The sequence below is a fragment of the Miscanthus floridulus genome, chromosome 16 (genome assembly GCF_019320115.1).
Source record: "Miscanthus floridulus cultivar M001 chromosome 16, ASM1932011v1, whole genome shotgun sequence".
Classification (NCBI taxonomy): Eukaryota; Viridiplantae; Streptophyta; class Magnoliopsida; order Poales; family Poaceae; genus Miscanthus; species Miscanthus floridulus.
Genome location: NC_089595.1, coordinates 8,647,495 through 8,659,938, shown reverse-complemented (window position 1 = coordinate 8,659,938; position 12,444 = coordinate 8,647,495). Strand labels below are relative to the sequence as shown.

The following is a 12,444-nucleotide window of genomic DNA, read 5'->3' as shown; positions in this document are numbered from 1 at the left end:
GTGTTTGCAGTTCTTCCTTGTTTCATGGGGTGTTGGTGATGCCATATTGCCATTGCTGACTACGATTGCACTTATGAGAATTTTTATTGATTTTAGTATAGTTTCTTGTTACTTCCATAAAATCCTGCTGATCTAACTGGCTATTTTTTACATCTTTTTTTTTAAATGTAGTGCAAGATTAAGTATAAATTGTGTGACAGAGTAGATCTGTGCACATCTCATTTAGCTAAGGTTGGAGGCTGGAGCAAATCATTATATAACACTTGTCTTATTGACTAAGGCCTCATTTTGTTTATACATAGGAAAAATGGAGAAAAAGCATAGGATTGGGAATCTTATAGGAATTGCTATTGTTTATGACTTTGGTTCACACGAATAGAGTATAGAAATTGTTTCTTTGACTGTTGTTTTGGAGGAAATTTAGCATCTGGTCAAACCTCTTGGTAAAAATCTTATATTTTTTCTATGACCTATATGAATGATCATTCTGTCAAAATTTCTATGTATTTCTTATTTCTATGTTTTTTGGTTTCTTGTGTTCCAAAAGAGGCCTAAAAGTTATTCTAAATCTTTTAGGAATTCGGTTTCTTGAAGCAACATTTTCAGGGAGGAATCAGTTTCACTTGGAGTTCTGACTAAGGGATTCTCTTGTTTGTCTCTAGAAACTGATTTTATTTGGTATCTCTTGTTTTCCAAGAGAATCAGTTTGGAGTATTCCTACCAAAGACAATCCAAATAGTAAAAGAGCTAACACTTGATATTTTATAACTAAGGGTGCCACATGAGACAATACAAGTGTAGAAAAATCGTAAATTGTGGCTTCCATGTCTTGAAAAACTACCACGTGGACAATTTTAAGCTATTATTAGGGTTATGGTTTAAGCATCCTCTCTTGTGGGTAGCTGTAGAGGAAACGTCGGGAGGTTCAAAGGAACACAAAGGACCATGACCTCCTTGCATTTGGCAACGTCAACCAAGTTGTCAACCAGCATGAGCCCCTGCTGCCTCCTAGTCATAAGGTTCGCAGGGACAAGGTGGCCGATTGCACAGGCACCCAAACAATTGGGCCCCTAAAAACGGCCCATATATCCCGTTCCAGTCCACCTGGGTGCCTCTTCATCTTCTGCCGCCGCCCGCCCGTTCCTGCCTCCTGCAAGTTCCTCCCACTCTCAATCTCTTTCTTTTATCTCCCACTGATTCGTTCATCTGATTGATCGACGTGGCTGCCGGCCACTAACTTTTGGAGTGCTTTCGGTTCTTCGATACGCGAAATGTGAAGGGCAGGGAGGAGCAGACGGCAGACGCGGTGCATCAGACAACACTGATCGTCTCGAGCTCTTTAGTTCCCTGCGACGCAGTGCCGCCCGTGCCTGGTGCTAACCGGTGACCGCCGGCGCCGAGACGTACGGCAAGACCCAAGTGACGACGACGCTCTCAAGGTTCGATTCTTTTCTTAGCTCTCGCTAACCCTAGAATTCATGCATATATACTGTTCTAAGTCGCATTAGTTAATTTAGTTTTGTTTGGATCACAAGCAGATCTCAAGCCTCGTCATGTATAGGAAGTATGAATCTGGCCATGAAAAGCGTAAGAAGAAACGAAGACTTGAAGCAGCTGCTCAATCTCAAAAGGGCGCTCTTGATAGATTTGTTGTGAAAGAATCTCGGTTCAGTCCTGAAAATCAAACTCCTAATGCTGATCCAGATGAGGGCTATGGCAACGATGCTAACATTGGAGTAAAGGTCGAGGCTCAGAATGCTGAAATTGTTCAAAGTGATCATGCTAATATTGCCGTTGCCGATGAAGTTAGTGGCCATGCTGATGTAGTTAATCCCAGCCTGGATACATCACCAAGTATAGAAGATAACAGCAGCGATGACATCAATAATGATTTGCAGCCAGATATATTTGATCCAAGAACTTGGGATACGCTTGATTCTAAAATGATTGATATTTTGGTGCAAAAGGGACCTAAAAGAGACCCGTCAATTGAGAAAGGTCCCAAAGACAAATTCTCCAGAAGGTTTTCTGCATCATCATACACTAGAGTTCTCTCCAATGGAGAAAAATGTGACAGGAATGGCTTGTGTACAGCAAGGAGCTTGATAGAGTATTTTGTTTCTGTTGCAAACTATTGAGAAAGGGGCATGGAAAAGGTCATTTAGCAAATGAGGGTTTTAGGAACTGGCGTCATCTTGGCACTAGACTTAGAGAGCATGAAACTAGTGCAGAACATGTTATGAATATGGCTACTTGGTGTGAACTGCGTCTCAGGTTACAGAAGAATCAAACAATTGATAAAGTTGTTCAACGAGAACTTCAATAGGAAAGGGATCCTATCAAGTAGAACCGAAGTTAAACGGGCAGTACTCATGAGGCCTTTATTTGGGGTCAAAATGTTCAGATCATTATTCTCAGACCATTCATGCATGCGCTCAAGTTTGGATATGTCTAATTGCAAATGGCGTCCGATCCTCATCTCATATGGTCTAATGGTTATATACTCATATGGAGTCATTGGAGTGTCCCTCATGTCATGATTGATGATTTTATTTGAGGGAATAGAAGCGTCACAAAAACGTTGTCTTGTACTGCACTTTGTTTCTTTAATCTGCTGCCTGACCAAAAATGGCACGCCTTGGATTTTTTTTTTTAATCGTGTATGATAGCTGTTGGCTATCATGAGGCCTTTTGGATTAACGACATTCAGATCATATGCCCTTAGCTTTACGCTTCCTTCAATTTTTTTATACTCCATTTGTTATATAATCTGTCTTGCAATTTTGTTAAATGATGCAATGCTCAATTGAGTGTATCAACTATTATCTCTTTTTTTCAGAATTTCCATCGAAACTTTGCAAAATGAAGCTAAATGCATAATGTTCTTCTGTATTCCCTTTTACTGTCAACTAGGGATGTAAATGGGTTTCGTAGGTTAGTCCACTTGCATCTATACTGTCAACATATCTGGTTCTAGTTTCGAATGCAGGAATTTTTTTTCCTTTTCTGTGTTTTTCCTATGAAATTTGAACTGATTCCTTTGAAACGGACCCTAAATTTTACTACAACAGCCGCAAGCTATTCAATCCACATGACTGACACAGCGATATCATGCTGGCATACTGATGTTGCCGCGCCGACCAGTACAAGACCATTTTACTGTAATAGATTTAACTAATTGATAATTTATCTGAGAAGAACTTGGGTACAAGTATTGGTTTGCTTGTTGTATTTCCGGAAAAGGCCAATGTTAGGGGAAGTGGTTATTCCAATAGATTGTAACTGATTATATATTGTATGCAGCAGTTCCTAGTATTGAACTCTGATTGACCAAATTATTCAGCAATGGGAGCATGCAACAACGATGTAGTAGAGCAAGTATTATTTCAATTATTTAAATTTACAAACTGAGATATGCGCACCTGGTTAAGTTTGGTGATCTTGTTGCACCAGGGTTCGTTAACTATGCTTGTTTTTTTTGCGTTATATTACTATAATTAATAGAATGTTATTTCATACGTGGGGTAATATTTATGTGTAGGTGAACGCGTGTGTGTAATCGTAAAGCCGGTAAAATCACTCCATCGTTTTATTTTATGCGTGGTATGGGTAACCTACCGTAAAAATTTCATAGCAATTTGAATAAAGAAACTAACTCTATTAATTATTTATAGAAAACTCTAGAGAAATCTAGATCCATATTAATAGTAAAAAATTACACTAAAACATGTGATGTTATGTGTTTACAGCGCAGTGCTAGTTGTGTAGAGTTCACCAAACTTGGTTTGGTATTTTTTTTTTATTTGTTTTATTATGTTTTTTTACAAAATTTCAACTGTTTTAGATCAATATTAAATTCGCACGAAAATAGAAAAACGTTGTTGGGCCGAATTTGGGCCAGTAAGGCCCAGGTTGGGCGATATACAGGCCCGACCGGGAGGCAGGTCGGCCCATTTAAAAGGCCTGTATTGCGGGTTGATTTGGGTAAAGTTTGAGGGCTTTTTTGCAAAAAAAATATGAGAGGAGGCGTGGACTGCGGGTTGATTGGACTAAAGTTCAAGGTTTTTTTTTTGCAAAAAGACCAGGCCTCTTTATGAAATAACCAAAGATGGACTATGGGTCGATTTCAGAAAAATCTGAGGGGTTTTTTGCAAAATATACTTAGAGGGCCTTTGGACTGTGGGTTGATTTAAGTGAAGCTTGAGGGGTTTTGTGAAAAAATTGTGAACTGCCCTGGAGTGCGGGTTGATTCTCTCTAAATAGAAGGATTTTTTGCAAAATGGCCGGGTGAAAGTCCTAGTTTGGTTTTGGCTAATTGATGAACCCTTAGTACTAACCTCTAAGTTAAGTGTGGATTAGATGAGGTTGGTACAATCCAAGTGATGGAGCTAAGAAGATCATGGTGAATGGTGATGACCAAGAGATGATCAAGTGTTCAATTTGGAAAAGAAGAAAGAGAAAAACAAAAATGTGCTCAAGGCAAAGGTATAAGCAATAGGGCCATTTTTGTTTTGCACTCAAGACACCATAGAGGGTGTGAGTGATTTAGCATCAATAGTCGTACTATAAAGAGGGAAAATCTTTGATTAAACGGTATATCGAGTGCCACTAGGTGACATGATTCATGCATTGCATTTAGAAACCTAGTGTGCTAACATGTGATCCTTGTAAAATGCTTTGAAAAATGCTAACACACTTGCACATAAGTTCTATACTTTGTGGTTAGCTAGTGGAAAGCAAGGGTAAAGCGGTCGCGGACTTAGAAAAAGAAAAGGAGGAGACAAAGAGCGACCGGACGCTGAGCAGGTCCTGACCGGACGTTGGCTCAGCGTCAGGTCAGTGCTGGCGGTGGTGCGCTGGCTGGCTGAGAGCGAGGAACATGACCGGACGCTGCCTCCTACGCATCCGGTCATGTTCTAAGGTCGAGCAGACGCTGTGGACCGGACGATGTGCGATCACTGTAGATCATCAGGTCCAGCTGACGTGTCAAATGAGAGGAGAAGGGCATTGTACTGACCGGACTCAGGCGGCGTCAGGTCGCTTGCGATCGGACGCATCCGGTCGCTGAAAATCGCCTCAGGGAGCATACTGGACATGACCTGACGCTGCGTGGTTCAACGTCTGGTCGTCATGAGGATCACGTTCGGTCGATCGTTTGACTGCGCGCTGATCGTTTTTTGACCGTTCTGATCTAACGCTTGAGATTTAAGCAGAGGACGCATGGTGAGCATCTGTTGACCGGACGCTAGCCGGGCTGCGTCCGGTCATCACGGCCGGCGCGTCCGATCAGTACGCATAGGGCATCCCTTTGGCTCTAACGGCTCTATTTTGGGGACATCTATAAATAGTGTTTGGCCGGTTCCAAGGCAAGTCTCTTGGCACTTTGACAATACTTGACATCCTTGTGAGCCTAATCAAACACCTCCCACTCATCTCCATCATTGATTCATCATCATAGTGAGATTAGGAGTGATTCCAAGTGCATTTGCTTGAGTGATTGCATCTAGTGGCACTTGGGAATCGTTGTGGCTTGGATCAGTGGAGGAGCTTCGGCACGAGTTGGTGATTGTTCATGGCTGGCTCCGATGATTGTGAGGGGTCTTATACCTTTCTCGACAGAGAGCCGAAAGGTAACTCTAGTGGATTGCTCGTGTCATTGAGTTACCTCACTTATGGGTAGGTTCTTGCGGTGTCAAATTGTGTGGACGAGGTTTGTGCAACACCTCTTAGCTGCCGAACCATCAAGTGTTGGTCGACACAACGGGGACTAGCGTGCCGGCAAGCACGTGAACATCGGGAGAAAAATTGGTTGTCTCTTGCCCTTTGGTATTCTCCCGGTGATTGAATTGGTATTCATCTTATGATTGGTTCACTTCTTTACACGGCGGTATAATCACCATACTCACTCATTTACATTCTTGCAAACTAGTTGTAGCAAGCTCTTTAGTCTAGCTAGAATTGAGAGCTTGCTTTGTAGTTTAGGTTCATCTAGTGGAGCTCTTTAGTGTAGCAAGTGTGAAAGATCTTAGTGACTAGTGACTTAGCAAATTGTGTTGTTGGATAAGTGGCTTGCAACCCTTGTAGAGTTAGAGTAAGCTTGCATTTCGCTATTTGTCATACTAATCAAATTGCTCTAGTTGGTTTGTAGATTTTTAAATAGGTTATTCACCCCTCCTCTAGCCATATCAGGAGCTTTCACCGGGGCTCGTCCGATCTGGGCCATCCACGCGCTAGATCCGACGGACGGGAAGGGCTCGCGATGTGGCCACGCTCTCTGGCCTCGGTTTGGTGCGGGAATCATGTTAAGAGATTGGTAGTTCAGGAAATAAATTGAGCATCCAATGATAGTTGAGTGAACGATATGGTTATTTCATTGAAGTATTTTATGGAATTAAGATAAACTACCTCAACCCATCTTGTGATCCAAATAAGGTTGTTACAGATGATGTCCTGTTCTGCAACACTACTTCAGCAGTATTTTTCAGCGAACGAACAGTGTTTTTCTCTCACAACAAATCAGCATAAGCAAAATTTTAGCGAAACAAACAGGTGCCTAAGAGAGTTTTGAATTATTGAATTTAAGAGCTTAGAGTCAGAGGACACTAGTCAATCTAGCCCTGAGTCACTCATCTCTTATATAGACATTAAGGTCTCTTTTGGAACAAAAGAAATTTTCCTATTTCCTGTGTTTTTCATGTGAAAATGAAATGATTCATGTGGAAATCATGTACAAATCCTGTGAAATTCCTGCGTTCTTAAGGAGCCCTAAGTTAGCGAAATGGTTGTAAGATACTCTCTTTTGGAAACCCTAGAGGAAAGGCCAGGAGTTTTCTTTCATCTAGTTAGAAGGGATGTTGGCAGACACCGGCCAGTCACAAATTCCATAGATTGATACTCCAATCTATAAAAAATCATTCAAGATAAGACTTAGCCAAACCTTAATTAAAAATCATACAACATCAATAACTATTGCATCGTTTATTTTTGAGACACATGTTCCCTCCGTTTCAAATTATAGATTGTTTTGGCTTTTCTAGATACATAGGTTATTGTATGCACCTACATATGTTATGTCTAGATACATAGTAAAAACTATGTAGCTAGATGTCGGGTACCATAAAAAGGGGTCCCCTAAGCGAAAACCGAAAAAATCACTTAGACCCTGTTGAAATCAAAGCCAAGAGACAAATATAGGCTAACCCCCGGCCTTGTCCGAGGCTACCGACTCTCCACCTCACTCGAGGCCTCGCACGAGAGGCCTCGGACGGCCTACTGATTCTCCGCCTCGCTCGAGGCCTCGCACGGGAGGCCTCGGACGGTCTATCGATTCTCCGCTTCAGTCGAGGCCTCGCACGAAAGGCCTCGGACAGGGACCCGATTCTCCATCTCACTCGAGGCCCCGCGGGTAAAGCCTTGGACGAGGTGCCGATTCTCTGCCTCGCTCGAGGCCGGCTCGGCAACAACCCCGTCGCCTCCGCCTCGACCGATCTCCCTGACAGAACGTCACGTCCAATTAATGCGACCAACCACTCCCGCGACATCAGCTGGACGACGGCTCGACATGGCAGAGCGGCTGACGAGACGGGAAGTCGCATCAACACCATGCTATCCGGGATGGGACGGAACAAGGGTTACCGGCCGCTGTGCTTGGTACTATGCCCACGACCGATGCCCGCACTGCACTGTGCTACCTAACCCCTGCTCCAGGAACAACACGACGTGGGGAGTCAAGTCCGGGTCACTGTAGCCTCAGAATCAGTGTACAGGACCGACTGCTCCCTTCAAGCCTCAGCAATCCACTTCAGGGTCTCGGCAGCCTCGGGATTCGCGCCCGCCGAGCCCCACGATGGCTCGCCCTCGGCACCAACCGAGCCTCGGCTCTTCACACTGTCAATGCACAGCGACCGGCACGTCGTCCGCCATGCCCTGCATCAAGCTATCACTAGAGCTCCCACGTCGCACAGGATCGGGTGTGACCGGCACGTTGCTCCAGCACATTAAGGACAGGACCACTCCGTCGACCATGCCGCCACAGTGATAAGCTACAGGGCTCGGAAATGCCACCTTCGCTCACAGGACGCCTCGTAGCAAACACATGTACCACCCCTGTCCCCCTTTCAACTATAAAAGGGAGCGACCGGAGCCATTTCTAGGAGGGGGCTCACGAGATAGACGAACACGAACACAGACAGACAGGCATAGACTCGCTCACTGACGCAAGCGACACTCTATAGCACACACGCTTCCCCGTTGCTGGAGATCAACATCTCAAGCAATTCACACCGCTCCACGCAGAGACCTAGGACTAGCTCCCTCTCTTGCCCTACTTGTAACCCCCTACTACAAGCATTTCAGTGCAAGGAATACAAGATCGATCTCTCAGACTGGACGTAGGGCATCTCTTGCCTAAACTAGTATAAACCTTGTGTCTCTTTGCATCACCATCTGGGATTAGGGGCACGTAGTACATTTTCACTAGTTGGTTGAGGGCCCATCGGTCCAAAACACCGATAGTTGGCGCGCCAGGTAGGGGCACTCCTGCGTGTCATCTTTGTCATCCTGACAAGTTCCGGATGGCAGACCCCGTGCGACCACTGTGTCTTGGCATGATAATCTGGTTCGGGAGCTTAGAGTTCATGTCTCTAGGACATGAGTACGCTATGGTACTCCTCTCACCCTGAGCCCCACCGACTGTCGACGATGTCACGCCTCAGTAGCCTAGGCGTAGGCGGCGCCCAGGCCACCGTTCCCATCGCGCTCGCTAGGCACAGCACGGGTGGGACCACCTTGACCCCACGCAAGCTCAGGGCATTGCACCGCGCTTCGCCGGTATCCCATGCCCTGCTGTTGGCACAAGGTCCCTGGTTGGGGACCTGTCTAGCCTAAGCCTGGGCATGGGAAAGGCGCTAGCGGCGCACGGCGACGCCCTGTCATCAAGCTTGGCCCCGCCACCTCATGAGGAGTCGACTTCGGCGGAGCAAAGCTCGGCAATGGCACCATCCCCGTACCCCTTCGGGTTAAGGAATGCCGCCGCCACCTATGCTTCTTCCTACGCTTCCGCTCACGCGGAACCCACAGGATGCCGCCAACGCTTCGCCCTCGACCTCAACGCCATGACTCCGACCCACACCCATGCTGACTCCTTGAAGAAGGACGAGGCATGGGCCGGAGCAGACTTCTCTGGGCTCCACAACCCTAAAGCCATGCGCCGCTTCTTGGCCGTGAGCGACTATTGCTTCGGCTACTCTGACTCTGATGACGAAGGTGTTTACGACCCCACTCATGAGTGCTTCCACATTGAGCTCGGGATGCCAAGCACGGGCGATGAGGACGAAGGGGCAGGTTCTCTCTCCCCACCCCCCGAGGGGGCGAGCGATGCCGCATGACCATGCATCGAGCCTCGAGCAGCGTGGAACGAGAACCTTGCCCCCGAGCAACTTCAACGCCCGGACCTAGAGCAGCTCCGTGAGCTTTAGGCCAAGGTCGAACAAGACCGACTCCTTCTGCAGCAGCTTCGAGACACTCTCGAGCAAGAGCAGCAGGGTCGCGGTGATGGCGGAGCAGCCCGGCGGAGGGCTCGCGACATCAACGGCCGCATCAACAACGACGAAGGGGGCAAGCAACCCCCTATCTTCAATCGCGCTAGCCAGAACGTCACGGCGGCGGCAATGCTACTCTGAACAATGCCCGAGCCCTCTACCACGGAGGGACGATGGGCTCACGGCGAGCTCTGGGACCTCCTTAAGACTGCCACAGTGCAGCAGGCCGAAAGTTCCGCCTCTCGATGGCGCGGAGGCGCCTTAGAACTTCCCACGGCACCGCCTTGGTAGGATAGGGAGGCCTCAGTTCGTCCTGAGCCCGCTCGAGCACCGACAGCCAACAGGGTCCCCTTGGTGCACGACCGCCTCGGCAACCGACGCGAGGCGTAGGGCAACCACGATGTGGTTAGCAGGCGACAGTGCCACGACAACGAGGGGCCTACCCGAGGCTACCATCCACACCGAGGTGGCCGCTATGACAGTGGGGAGGACCGCAGTCCTTCTCCTGAGCTGCCTGGCCCTCGAGTTTTTAGCAGAGCTATCCATGCTGCTCATTTCTCGGCCTGGTTTCGGCAACTGGCCAACCTCACGAACTACAGTGGCGAGACCAATCCTGAACTTTGGCTGGCCGATTACCGCCTGACTTGTCAGCTAGGCGGTGCGGACGATGACCTGCTCATCATCCGCAACCTCCCATTGCTCCTGTCAGACTCGGTGCGAGCCTGGCTCGAGAAACTTCCTCCCTCGTAGATCCACGACTGGCACGACTTGGTAAGGGTCTTCGTCAAGAACTTTTAGGGCACATACGTGCACCCTGGGAACTCCTAGGACCTCAAGAGTTGTCACCAGGGGCCGGACGAGTCTCTCCGAGACTTCATCCGGCGCTTCTCCAAGAAATGCACCGAGTTGCCAAGCGTCGGTAACTCGGAAATTGTCCAGGCTTTCCTCTCTGGCACCACCTACCGAGACCTGGTCCGAGAGTTGGGCCAGAACGTGCTGACCTCGGCGGCCGTGCTCCTCGACATCGCCACCAACTTCGCCTCGGGCGAAGAGGCCATCGGGGCCATCTTCCCCGACAACAACGCCAAGGGGAAGCGGAGGGATGAGGCCCCCGAGGCCTTGGCTCCCCACCTCTCCAAGAAAAAGAAGAAGGGTCGTCAGGGGAAGCAAGAAGTCCTCGAGGCCGGCCTAGTCATGGCCACCGAGCACAAGAATCCCTGAGGCCCCAGAGGCCCCAGGCTCTTCGACGATATGCTTAAGAAACCCTGCCCTTACCACCAGGGCCCGGTGAAGCACACCCTCGAGGAGTGCACCATGCTCCGGCGTTACTACGCTAGGCTCGGGCTCCCCGACGACAATGCCAAGAAGAGGGGCACCGGCAACAGGGACGATGGGTTCCCAAGGTACACAACGCCTTCATGATCTTCAGCGGGCCTCACGGCACGCCAGCGAAAGAGGGAGCGCTGGGAGGTCTTCTCGGTGAAGGTGGCCGCTCCCCGGTACCTCAACTGGTCTCGGGAGGCGATCACCTTTGATCAGGATGACCACCCTGATTATGTCCCGAACCCCGGGCAGTACCCACTTGTCGTCGACCCCATCATCGGCAACACCCGGCTCACTAAGGTGTTGATGGACGAAGGCAGCGGCCTCAACATCCTCTACGCCAACACCCTAGAGCTCCTGGAGCTTGACCAGTCACAGCTCCGGGGTGACGCCGCGCCTTTCCATGGCATTGTGCCGGGGAAACGCACGCGTCCCCTTGGGCGCATCGACCTGCCCGTTTGCTTTGGTACTCCCTCCAACTACCGTAAGGAGGTCCTCACCTTTGAGGTAGTTGGGTTCAAGGGAACCTACCACGCCATCCTAGGGCGGCCATGCTATGCCAAGTTCATGGCGGTCCCCAACTACACCTACCTCAAGCTCAAGATGCTGGGCCCCAACGACGTCATCACTGTCGAGTCCATGTACGAGCATGCATACAGCTGCGACATCGAGTGCATCAAGTACGCCGAGGCTCTCGTAGAGGCCAAGACCCTCATCGTCAACCTTGACCGACTTGGCAGTGAGGCACCTGATTCCAAGCGTCGTGCCAGGACTTTTGAGCCCGCAGAGGCCGTCAAGCTCGTCCCGGTCGACCCCAACGGCCCCGACAACCAGGCGCTGAGGATCAGGGCCACCCTCGACATCAAATAGGAAGCCGTGCTTGTCGACTTTCTTCGCGCGAATGCCAATGTATTCGCGTGGAGTCCCTCGGACATGCCGGGCATACCGAGGGAGGTCGCCGAGCATGCCTTGGACATCCAGGCCGGCTCCAGACCGGTGAAGCAGCGTCTGCGCCGATTCGACGAGGAAAAGCGCAGGGCCATCGGCGAGGAGGTGCATAAGCTTTTGGTGGCCGGATTCATCAAAGAAGTGTCCCATCTGAAGTGGTTAGCTAATCCTGTATTAGTTAAGAAGAAAAATGGGAAGTGGAGAATGTGCGTAGACTACACTGGTCTGAATAAAGCATATCCAAAAGTCCCTTTCCCATTACCTTGAACCGACCAAATCATTGACTCCACTGTGGGATGTGAAACCCTATCCTTCCTTGATGCGTATTCCGGTTACCATCAAATCAAGATGAAAGAGTCCGACCAGCTCGCGACTTCTTTCATCACATCATTTGGCATGTACTGCTATGTGACTATGCCGTTCGGCCTTAGAAACGCAGGGGCCACATACCAGCGGTGCATGACCCATGTCTTTGGCGAGCACATCGGGCGAACCGTTGAGGCCTACATGGACGACATCGTGGTCAAGTCTAGGAAGGCCAGTGATCTCGTTGGCAACTTGGAAATAGCCTTCAGATGCCTCAGAGAAAAGGGCATCAAGCTTAACCCCGAGAAGTGTGTCTTCGGGGTCCCCC

General features: G+C 48.8%; 1 protein-coding gene across 1 annotated transcript; it reads left to right on the top strand.

The window, feature by feature from the left end:
- The first annotated feature begins 1,553 nt into the window (after positions 1-1,553).
- Positions 1,554-2,138, top strand: LOC136510230 (uncharacterized). Its single transcript, XM_066504759.1, has one exon. It carries the CDS (start codon positions 1,554-1,556, stop codon positions 2,136-2,138), a length of 585 nt encoding a protein of 194 aa, XP_066360856.1.
- The last annotated feature ends 10,306 nt before the right edge of the window (positions 2,139-12,444 follow it).